Genomic DNA, 12,264 nt, shown 5'->3' on the forward strand with positions numbered 1-12,264 from the left:
AAACACATTTTCTTAAACAAAAATGTTTATTGTCTGAATATGGCAATAATAGTTTCATATTCTAAAACCAGGACTTGTTTGGTTCAAATCCACCAAAACCCAACACAAGTTTTTGACATAAATGCTTGCTTATCTCAGAATGAGCTGTTACGACTGATTTTGACAGAGCGGGGTCTCATCCACAGAGATCTTAACCATTACTTTACTCACCTCCCATCTCTGTGTGTTTGTTCCCAGGCTGAGATCAAGAGGCTTCAGGAGGCCAACAAAGCGGCCAGGAAGGAGCGGCAGCTGTTGCTGAAGCAGCAGGAGGAGATCGAGCGGATGAGAAACTCCACCCTCCGCCTGAAGGAGCGTCTGAAGAGCGCCGGGGGGGAAACTCCACCTGTGAGTCACTACTCTCCTCCACAGGGATCACTTTAAAGGGCCACAGTTTGATTTATACGATACGATAATACTTTATTGGTCCGATCCAAGGCCCCAGGAAGTGCGCCGGACTCTGAGGAAAATATTCGTTGTGGCCAAACGGCGGTACTACACTTCCGTATCAGTCGCTGGGCCCGGAAACACTTTTTACCCATTGACTTACATTGGGAAAGAGACGTCTGTAAATCGTTGGATAATTTGTTTTAAACTAAATAAACTACCCAGTATGAACATTTGTATAGCCCTTATTAAAAACATTCGGTCCTCAAGTTGTAAAATGTGCTAATAACGTTATTCTGAGAGTTATTTTCCTCTGAATTATGAACGCGCATCTAACCCACGGGACCACGCCGCCCGGCACGTTCATGTGACGTGTTCAGTACTACATGAGTTTTACCTTTACCCATGGATGCACAATAAGAACGGATTATATGATTGTATGAATACTTTCGTGACGTTTCGCTCTCTCAAAAGTTGGACCGCAATCGTTATCAAAAAAGTATTCCGTCCACAGGCACCAGAAACGTGTCCGTTCACACGAGACCGCTCGAAAGTGCTGGAGACGCTGTAGTACATATGCCGGGCCTGTAAGTGGCGCTGTAGTCCTGCCACAAAAGCAGCGAAGAAGACTTCCCGCATGGTTGCCATGGTTGCCCTTCTGTTTATTCTACGCTCTGGCTCTTTTTCTCCCTCCCCGAGGCAAGCGTTTGCTCCTACTCTCCGGTAGTCCACCAGCAGATGAAAAACACCCACCTCTCCGCCTCTTCCAAGGGACGAGGGGACCGTGCAGCAGAGTTTCAGTTAGATTTGTTTTCGCCGGTCAAAATGTCCGTTAAAGTCTAAATCTTCCGGACAAAATGAGAAAAGTGCCGGTCAAAGGTCTTCTTTTTATTTATTGAGCTTTAAAACAAATTGATATGATTCGATATTAAACAAACTAATTATAGTAGATTAACTACATTATTCAAAAGTGTACAGTAACTTATAATAACACGGGAATAATAAACTGAGCTCTCTCCCTCTCCTGACAGCCCGTCAGTATCATGCAGCTCACGGATCCAGTAATGAGTGACCCGACAGTAAAACTAAACATATCTATAACTAGTTTAGGTTTGAGAGGTAATTAAAATAGCTACGTGTGATATTCTAACCTGAAGTGTGTGTTGCTCCGCTCACCGCTGCAGGTGATCATGCAGAGCTGCGTGTCGACTCGTCAGCAGCAGCTGACCTCTCTCTCCCGTCAGATTAGACTCGCGTTTATGTCCATATCGATCAGATCCAGCTGGTTCTAGCTAATGATATGACTACCTGCTTATTAAAAGACACCTAAACAATAAGCGTTGCTATGCAACCGGGTGAGGCCACAAAGTATAGCGCAGCATTATGCATTTGTTTACATGCCCACCGGAACCCTGAGGCATTACCAACAGATACTGTCACATACTCTTCTTGTCTGTCACACACTCTTCTTGTCTGTCACACACTATTCTTGTCTGTCACACACTCTTCTTGTCTGTCACACACTCTTCTTGTCTGTCACACACTATTCTTGTCTGTCACATACTCTTCTTGTCTGTCACACACTCTTCTTGTCTGTCACACACTCTTCTTGTCTGTCACACACTCTTCTTGTCTGTCACACACTCTTCTTGTCTGTCACACACTCTTCTTGTCTGTCACACACTCTTCTTGTCTGTCACGTACTCTTCTTGTCTGTCACATACTCTTCTTGTCTGTCACATAAGTGGCGCAACTGATGCGGTATTGCGCTAAGGGAAATTATTTTGACCGGAGAGATTTAGATGTGCCGGTCTTCAGCATATTTTACCGTTCAAAGTCCGGTAATTACCGGCTAACGGAGACTGATACGCACACACATACACCAATATATGTATACATGCATCATTCTGTGTTTTCCTTCCCTCCAGGAGACCCCCGTGTCAGAGACCCCCCTCTCAGAGTCGGCCTCCCCCAACATGAGACGCAGCCCCTCCCCCCCGCTCTCCATCTCTGGAAGTGAGACCAGCAGCATCATGCAGAAGCTCAAGAAGATGCGCTCCCACACGGACGAGAAGTAAACACATTTTTAAACAGTTGATTTGTTCTCTGTTCTGGTTTGAGAGGTGATGCATCCCAAGTCATGCTCCATGAGAAGTGTTTTTAGCCGTGCTGACTCCAGCCGTGTGGTGCTGTCTTCACGCTTCATGTCAGCTCCTTTTGTGCTTGTAAGAATATTTTCCAACTCTTTCATCTTGTGATTTTGTCTTGGCCCTGATTCAATTAACTTTAAACACATATTATATGTTCACACAGAATTTCAGAATCAGAAATACTTTCCAAGTCCCGCATCTGGGAAATGATCGAGCGTTTTACAGCAGAAATGACTCTGCAGATAAAAGGCAAAACAAATAAAAAGTGGAAGCTAACATCCTCTATCCTGTAAGTACACATCGGTTCAAGATAAAGACACAAAGGTGCTCATGCATGGTGAGAAATAAAAAGCAGAATTTAAAGAGTTTAATGAACATATGTGATTATTGCTGAGTGAAGTAGCAGCAGAATAACCAAAGTAGCATGACTAATTTCTTCCATAACACTTCCGCACAGTTAACACTCATTATTACATGGCTTAGTTGAATACTCGATTCCGATTGGTCAATTCAGAACACGTGACACGTTGTTAATCCAGAACAGACAGACCGCTGTCAAGGACTTATTGACCGTTGTTAAGGACGCTCACATCTGCACAAACAAGTCCGTTCGATTTAACTGTATACAGTTAACACTCACTGCAGTAAGTAGGGAATATTGCCTCGTTAAAAAGTGCCATTTCTATATATTCAAGTCCGAAACACTAAAATCCCAAACATAGGGTCTTTACTTTAACAGGCAACTAAACTAATGAAGACTAATGAGTGCAGGCCATCTTTCTTCTGCTGTCTAAACTGCTATGGGTGGATGTGAAGATAAGCATGCTCCATGTTGTTCTCCCTTTGATCCAAAGCCCGTCCCATTAACTTGAGTTTTTAACAACCTGTAGGAATATATGTTGCAGTCTGAACATGTTAAGCAACAACATCAGAAACTATTAAATCCGCCCCTTTTAAAAGATTATATAGATTTGGAACAAAATGAAAGTAAAAACATTGAAAGACACAAACTTTGGAACTGAAGCTTTACATTTCAAAGGCACAGTTATTTTCCAGATAAGAAAAACATTGGCTGTCCCCTTGTTTTGACGAGTAGCTTCATGTGCAGGTGGTTCCTGTGCAAACTGTTACCCTCTCGCAGCTCAGGTCAGCTGCTGCAGAGCCTCTCGTGCCAGCGCAGCTCCAACAAGTGGGTCAATTGTTCTGGGCTTTAGGATTTATTTATTTAGGATTTATATCTTGGCAACAGATCACAGACCCTCGATGGTAGCACTTCGACATTCCTTAGGTCTAGATTTGTTCAAAGTTAAACAGAAACTCAAAGTTGGATCTTACAAAAACAGATATTTGTGTCAGAGCATGCATTTCCTGGCTCTTGTGCTTGCTTGCTTTTTTATCAAACTATGAAATACTTCTGGGCTATCCTCTTTCAGTCTTTATTACCACTGTCCTGCTGTTAATCAAAGTAAATGTACCATATATATTTGTCTTGACGTAACACACTAACAAATTGTAACCCCAGCATTGTACTTTGTTCAAAAAACGACTGAAAACTCTAACTTTTAACCCCCTCAATAAACAGGTTTGGCAGTGATCATACCCCCCACCCAACCCCCTATGCTTGATGCCCTCATGCTAGCTAAAATATTCATGATCTCCTAATAGAGTGGTGCAGGAATGAGTCCTAAAACCCGGACATTGATCAGCATTTTACCACTTCCTGTCCCCTGGTCTGGAGGTCAATGGTTTTCTGAATGGTTGTTATTCTGAAATAAGGTCTGTGGTTAACACAAGCTGAAGAGATTTACACTTTTTGTTCTACGACATAAAATAGGTCAGTAAATACCCCACGTGTGTCTAAATGAGACGACTAAACATCTTCACGCCCAACATTAGCCTCCTTTAGCTTAGCGGTGGTGACGTGAAGTCATGTGACCGTGCTGTAGTTCCTTTATAGCCCAACATTAGCCACCTTTAGCTTAGCGGTGGTGATGTGAAGTCATGTGACCGTGCTGTAGTTCCTTTATAGCCCAACATTAGCCACCTTTAGCTTAGCGGTGGTGACGTGAAGTCATGTGACCGTGCTGTAGTTCCTTTATAGCCCAACATTAGCCACCTTTAGCTTAGCGGTGGTGACGTGAAGTCATGTGACCGTGCTGTAGTTCCTTTATAGCCCAACATTAGCCACCTTTAGCTTAGCGGTGGTGATGTGAAGTCATGTGACCGTGCTGTAGTTCCTTTATAGCCCAACATTAGCCACCTTTAGCTTAGCGGTGGTGACGTGAAGTCATGTGACCGTGCTGTAGTTCCTTTTATAGCCCAACATTAGCTTTTTACTTCAGAAATCATAAAGTGGTGTTAATATGTGGAGATTATCCTGCTGAAAAATCACATTGGCTTTTTGTCTAGAGAGTCCTTACTACGCTAATTTCCGGGTTGTCCTACAATAACATGTCCTCCCTGCACCACTCTATACATATCCATATTAAAAGCAGAACACATTGGGTGTATCAGACCCATTTGCTCATATCACTCTTCTCTCTCCCTCCTCCCTACGTGTCTGTTCCCTCTTTGTGTTTGTAATGTTTCTCCCTCCTCTCACATTGTGTGTGTTGTGTGTCTCCATGCCCATGTGTGTGTGTGTCCTGTGACTGTGTGTGTTGTAGACTCTGCTCTCCTGTCCACTGCTTCTTCTCTGTGTTCACGGCTCACCACTGGGCCTCCCTCAGTGTCTGTCTGCCCAACCTCCACCCTAAATTCCAGCTTTTTATCTACAACCATTTGGTCAGGTACTGTACAGAGCTCTCTACCTCGATCCCAGCACCTCCACCTAATAACCCCCTCCTCCCACCCCATGGAACATGCCTGTGTTCACCCACTGGCACTGGGACCTTTAGGGGTGGGACGGTGATTGTTGACTGATTGGGTTTGTTGGTTTGTTTCCAGGATGTGGGGGGAGGAGTTTGAGTGAAAGCTTGAAAAGTGCCCAAGGAAGGCTGCCTTTTGTAAAATAAACGTACCTTTTAGCAACAATAATTATCATCAGATGCAACAGATGTTTAATAAGCAATATACATTTCATTTCAGATAGAAAATGGAGAAGAAGGCAACATGCTTAACTGGCCTTACCCCCATTTTTAGGCTATATGTATTGCCTGTACTGTCTGCAAAGCATTCTGGTTTTGGGTAACTTTGAACAAAATAAAACAGCCTGTTAAATCTAAATATTCATGGTAGGGTTGCACAATTAATTAAAAATGAAATCTAAATCGCAATATGGACTAGTGCAATATTCAATTCAGTATGTTGGAGCTGTGTAGGAACAGTATTCTACAGACTGAATTAAAAGCCCTTGTTTGTCACAGATTATCTTTGAAGAGGCCCTATTCTCCTTTTTGGGGTGTTTTCCCGCTCCTTTAGTGTTTTCTATTGGTTTTTGTGAATGTCTCTAAAGGCTAAAATCCCAAAATAAAAAAGTCCCGTAACATAGTGACATCACTATGGAACACTCATGCTCATATTGGCTAGCGCTATGTCAAAGTAGAGACGCTACATACTGATATACACCTGAACATCAGCAGGAGAGGACTCTTTAAAGTAGAGACGCTACATACTGATATACACCTGAACATCAGCAGGAGAGGACTCTTTAAAGTAGAGACACTACATACTGATATACACCTGAACATCAGCAGGAGAGGACTCTTTAAAGTAGAGACACTACATACTGATATACACCTGAACATCAGCAGGAGAGGACTCTTTAAAGTAGAGACACTACATAAAATTATGAAAACGAGCATAAAAGGGCCCCTTTAAAATAATCAAACAATTACAATTTGTATGTAGTTTTTAATCCTTAATTTGAATAATGTTTAAAAATGAATAAGTTAGTTCTCAACCCTGCAGCCCTACCTGATGCATTAAACACTCTGGGTGACATATATTACATCTCCTGAAGGTTAAAGGTTACGTTTATTTCGATAGGAGCCTTCCTTGTTGGATGGGAATCTCGGACTCAGCGCTGGGATCTCTGGTTTCTGTGGTGTTCAATCTGTGACTCTTCTCTCCTCCTTTCTTCTTGTAATGAATGCTGCGGTGCATCTCTCTTTACGCCCTCCATATTGCGGCTGCTCATTGATACAGAATGTTTTCAGATTGAACCACACGGAGCAGACACAGAGTGCTCCGTCTCTTCAATGAGCCCAGTCCATCTTAACTAGCGCTCTTTATTAGGTAACTGTTGCACAGAATTGGATAACAAGTACAGATGGTCCAGTGGCTGTAATGGAGTTTGGGAAGGCACTCAAAGACCCTCTGTCTGGCTCCTCAGTATCTGTCCTGTCATCAGTAAACATTAGGGTCAAGAGAAAGGCCTTTAAATTAAATCAGGGCTAAATAATACTGCAGTGTAACCGCACCCAGAGCTGTGGGGGAGCACATTACACCTCACCAGAGACATATGTATTTATAAGAGACTCAGGGTAAGTTGGATTTTAGGATTACAGATGATGTTTGCATTGCAATGAGTGGCTGTGTTTTAAGGCTTTCTGCCCTCATTGGTCAGAGGTTTACAGTAAATGGAAGTCAATACTAATGACTAATGCACTCATATTATTATTATTTAAGTCTAGATACCGATACCTGCTATGCTGTTCCCGGCAGACACTCTGCGCAGCCTGGGTGTCCAAAAGAAAGAGAAATATATTGTATTTAAAAGTACAAAAAAAGACACCTTTACAGCAATATTAATAACAGTAATTACTTTTAATTAAACAAATAAATAAATCTTATCCCTCAGTCAAACCTAATTGTTGTATATTATAGTTATATACCTTCTTTCCCCTGTTATTATGTACATGTTGTAATCAAATGTATAACTAGTAATGTTATATATTTATGCTGCAATAGCAAAGTAAAACATCTGATGAAATGTTTCCACAAATTGGTCAAAACATCCAGTACAAAAAACAATTCAACTAGATTAAATTAAAACTAATGTAAACATGAAATCATTGTTCATTTATCACAACAGGCTGTAAAGTAATCAGATCTATAGATATGAACTGAATAGATCTGCTCCATTGTCAGTATCAACCCTCTATCTGTATCAGTGTGTTTATCAGAGAGACGCATTCATACAGATTTAACTGCCTTTTATTAAACCTTTCCTATCCTGTGTAACTCATACGTTTGAGGTGTGTGTTCCTGGGTTTCAGTCTGACGCATGAGCCTGACATCTTCACTGTTCTTCTTGTGTGTGTGTGTGTGTGTGTGTGTGTGTGTGTGTGTGTGTGTGTGTGTGTGTGTGTGTGTGTGTGTGTGTGTGTGTGTGTGTGTGTGTGTGTGTGTGTGTGTGTGTGTGTGTGTGTGTGTGTGTGTGTGTGTGTGTGTGTGTGTGTGTGTGTGTGTGTGTGTGTGTGGTGTGTGTGTGTGTGTGTGTGTGTGTGTGTGTGTGTGTGTGTGTGTGTGTGTGTGTGTGTGTGTGTGTGTGTGTGTGTGTGTGTGTGTGTGTGTGTGTGTGTGTGTGTGTGTGTGTGTGTGTGTGTGTGTGTGTGTGTGTGTGTGTGTGTGTGTGTGTGTGTGTGTGGTTGTGTGTGTGTGTGTGTGTGTGTGTGGGGTCTGATCTGATTCGGGTCTGCTTGCTTCAGCGATGTCACATTTAAACATCCCTTATGCTAAATCTCCTACTTCTCCTCTCTCTCTCTTCACTGCCTCCTTCACCAATCACCCTTCACTTCCTCACCTCCTCATTACCTTCCCTCCTTCACTCTGACCTCCACCTTTTTAGGTTCCTGACGAAGCGAGAGCAGGTGCTGATGCAGAGGCGGCACCATGCGGAGGAGCTGCTGCAGTGGAAACAGCGCCTGGATCGAGAGGAGGCCGAGGTCAGGAGGATGGAGAAGGAGGCGCTGGCTTTGTGGGACAGAAAAACATCTCGAGACGGGGCGGAGAGTCGGGAGAACGAGGTTTCTGACATCAGCCCGAGTCTCCGTCAGAGCTCAGAGCCCAGGATAGACAGCGAGAAAGGTGAACACACAGCAGGGGGTCTTTAGAAATGGATTCATTACAACCTTAAAAAAGTACTGTATCGAGAATAGTACTTCAGTAAAAGTATTTAGGTAAATGAGGAATATGTACCTAAAGTGTTCAGAGTGAACGTCATTGCAGAAAAAGCCCTTTTTAAATATCATGAAATATTTAGACGGAAGCAGCAAATCTTCTCATCTAAAAAAGTACAACATTTGCTTCCAAAATATGTTAGAGTAGAAGTATAAAGTAGTATAAAATGAAAGAACTCGGGTAAAGTACAAGTACCTCAAATGTGAACTTAAGTAAATGTACTTTCCACCTCTGACAACAGATCAATGTGACTTTAGAAAATAAGAAACCAAGATATTTAGGATCAGAAATGATTTTATTTATAGTAAAACCAGCCTGTCATGAAGCAGATTGAGGCAGCAGGCTAACACTGAAACTCATGAGCACAGACAGTTTAAAAAAGAAGGAATGAAATCAGAGCTGACAGGAAATGCTCTGTTTTAGTTTAACGCACACAGTTAAGCTCACACACACTACTTTATGAACATATAGGTTCACCTGCTGATTTAAAAACGGAACAGATGAAGCAAAGAAAGTGAAAACCATAAAGCAGATTCAGGCAGAAGAAGAATAGATTCACACTGAAAGTATTAGAGAACAGAACAGTACGGCTTATAGAGAGAACAGCTGATCCACTCAAAGATTTTCTAAAAAGTGACATTTCTTTAAAAAAAAAGTGACATTTCTTTTAAAAAAAAGTCAGAATTTTATAAAAGTCGGAACTTTTTATAAAAATTCAGATTTTTGTAAAAAAGTGAGAATTATGAAAAAAGATTATTATTATTATTAACAATCATTTAAAAAAAATTGATAAAAGAAATTGATAAAAAATTATTAAAAATAGAATTAATAAATTGTTTATAATTTTAAATTTTTATTTTGTAATCATCTCGCGACCCCCACTTTGGGAACCCCTGGCTTAGAGAACAGAACAGCTTACAGAGAAGAGATAACAACTGATCGACTCAGAGATTTTATAAACTGAGAAAATTATGAAAATACTCAGAAATTTAAAAGAATTACCGAAATTTGAAAAAAAACAGGATTTGGGGAATTTTTTGAAAAAGTCCAAACTTTTTATCAAAAATTTTATTTTTGTAAAAAAGTGAGAATTATGAAATAGTCAGAAATTTGAAGAAAAAAAAGTCTGAATTTAGAAAAAAAATTATGATTCGGGCCACATGTAAAAAAAAAAAAATAGATTCCATAAAGCAGAGTCAGGCAGTAGGCGTATAGATTCCCACTTCAAGTGTTAGAGAACAGAACAGCTCACAGAGAAGAGATAACTTAATATTTTCTTGTTTCTGGTGTTTTCAGAGTATGTGAGTGAGGACTGTTCCTCAGTGACTCCTGACTCCAGCATCCACACGGAGGGACCACAGACAGGAAGTCCAGCTTCAGATCCACCTGCTTCAAACCCTGAAACTCCTTCAGGAACCTCCGTGCAGAACAGCCCTGCAAACTACAGCCAGGACTTCACCTCTCCCAGCAGACAGGTACGCAGACTGTGATTATAATGCAGTGTTTACATCCATTTCTTTGGGTACAGCCTCGCTAAAATAGAGATAAAACTAGTTATATTACCAGTTATCTCACCCTGTTGCTGTTAAACTACTGAATTTCCCCACGGGGATTAATAAAGGTCCATCTTATCACAGTATCAGTATTATGGCGTTATTGTTTAAATGTGTTGGAATAAATAGTAGCAGGAGTTTAGCAGTCTTATCCATGGATGTTTAATAAGAACTGGATACAGCGTAGGAGGCGGGGTCTCGTTCTTTCCTATGAGAGCTGCTCATTGGCTCATGAGGACCAAATGGCCAGACATTCTCGAGAGCAAAACGTCACAAATTACCCATCATGCCTGGCTGTCAGAGCAGAAGTACCCGTATGTAGCTCATAGAGCACGTGGAGGTACGTTTCCCCTTAAGCCCCGCCTCCTGCCATTAAGCCCCGCCCCCGATCTCGGCTCAGTAGAATGAATGGAGAGAGGAAATAAATCTGGATTCAGCTTTTAGCGTATTTTACAACTTGATTGACTCGACAGTAATGATTCTAATAAGGTTTATAAAAGTGTTCATACATAGTTTATTTAGTTGATTTACAGACGTCTCTTTCTCAATGTTAGTCAATGGGAAAACGTTTTTCTGGGCCTGGTGTCATCACGGTGAATGCTAATGTCTGTGATGTAACCATGTTTTCACTGTCACAAAAGAAACCCACGTTGGTTGATATTGGAAAGTATTTACTATGATTTGTACAAAACACCGTAAAAAAAACACGTCTTAAATACTAATTAAGATTTGAATCGTGTTTGAAATGATTTGAAATCTTTTATTATGAAACTTTTGAATTCTTACTATAGAAATTGCCCCGCATGTCTGAGGCAGTGAAGTGGACAAACTTCAGTCAAATTCATTAATTAAAACTCACATATGATGCTGTGTGGGTTATTAATAGTCTATCATTAAACTTTTGAAACTCCCACGGCTTCATGCTATACCGGGGACGATGCATATGCTAGTTTATGTTGCACATCAAATATTAATTAAGGGATGCTTGTAATAGTCCATGTGACTGTTGTTATATCCTAATGTCTCTTCCTCTCTCCTCCTCCTCTCTCCAGTCTCTGAGAGGAAGCCTCGCCCCCCTAGCCTCTCCTTCACACAGCAGCAAGATGCAGCTCCGAGCCTCCAACCGGACTGGTGAGTTACACACACACACACACACACACACACACACACACACACACACAGACACACACACACACACAGGCACACACAGGCACAGGCACAGGCACACACACACTGAAAGTGTTGTATCTGAGGGGTGTATTGAACCTCCTGGTAGTTCTCAGAGAAACAGTTAAAGAATAGACTGTACTTGAACGCACACACACACACACACACACACAGACAAACACAGACTGAAAGTATTGTATCTGAGGGGTGTATTATACCTCCTGGTTGTTAGAGAAGAAGTTAAAGAATAGACTGTACGTGAACACACATACACAGAGACAGACACACACACAGACACACACACACACACACACACACACAAAGAATAAACACACAGACAGACAGGAAGTGTTGTTTCTGAGGGGTGTATTGAACCTCCTGGTAGTTCTCAGAGAAACAGTTAAAGAATAGACTGTACGTGAACACACACACACACACACACACACACACACACACACACACACACACACACACACACACGCACAGAGACAGGAAGTGTTGTTTCTGAGGGGTGCATTATACCTCTCAGAGATGGTAAAAGATGTGATGCAGCTGTATTGATGGCGCTGTGTAGTCCAGCATAATGTAATGCTGCCAGGAATACATTATGGAAGCACTTGGCTGATTCCTAACCTGCTTAGCTGTGTGATGTTGGAGGAGAGAACACTTTACAAAAGAGTCAGTTACTGCATGAGGAAATACAGTTCTGCAGGACCAGTACTGTAGAAAAAGGAGCTCTATTGGAATCAGTCAGATATCTTAACAGCGCATTCAGAAACAATCGTGAATTTAGTTTTGGTCATTTTGGTAACAAACAAAGTGAAATAAACAATTCTATAATTTAA

At 41.4% G+C, this 12,264-nt stretch overlaps 1 protein-coding gene across 4 annotated transcripts in view; it reads left to right on the forward strand.

Moving 5' to 3' along the window:
- cep350 (centrosomal protein 350) overlaps positions 1–12,264 on the forward strand; it is an 82,080-nt gene that overhangs the window by 53,566 nt on the left and 16,250 nt on the right. For 3 of the 4 annotated variants that reach the window (XM_034149675.1, XM_034149677.1, XM_034149676.1), the window contains exons 27-32: positions 238–387; positions 2,355–2,500; positions 5,243–5,365; positions 8,368–8,606; positions 9,996–10,174; positions 11,305–11,383. In XM_034149675.1, coding sequence (XP_034005566.1) covers positions 238–387; positions 2,355–2,500; positions 5,243–5,365; positions 8,368–8,606; positions 9,996–10,174; positions 11,305–11,383 — 916 coding nt within the window. The remainder of the gene's footprint in view (positions 1–237; positions 388–2,354; positions 2,501–5,242; positions 5,366–8,367; positions 8,607–9,995; positions 10,175–11,304; positions 11,384–12,264) is intronic. The other variant, XM_034149678.1, reaches the window with a different exon arrangement.

Source organism: Trematomus bernacchii, unplaced genomic scaffold (assembly GCF_902827165.1).
Source record: "Trematomus bernacchii unplaced genomic scaffold, fTreBer1.1, whole genome shotgun sequence".
Classification (NCBI taxonomy): Eukaryota; Metazoa; Chordata; class Actinopteri; order Perciformes; family Nototheniidae; genus Trematomus; species Trematomus bernacchii.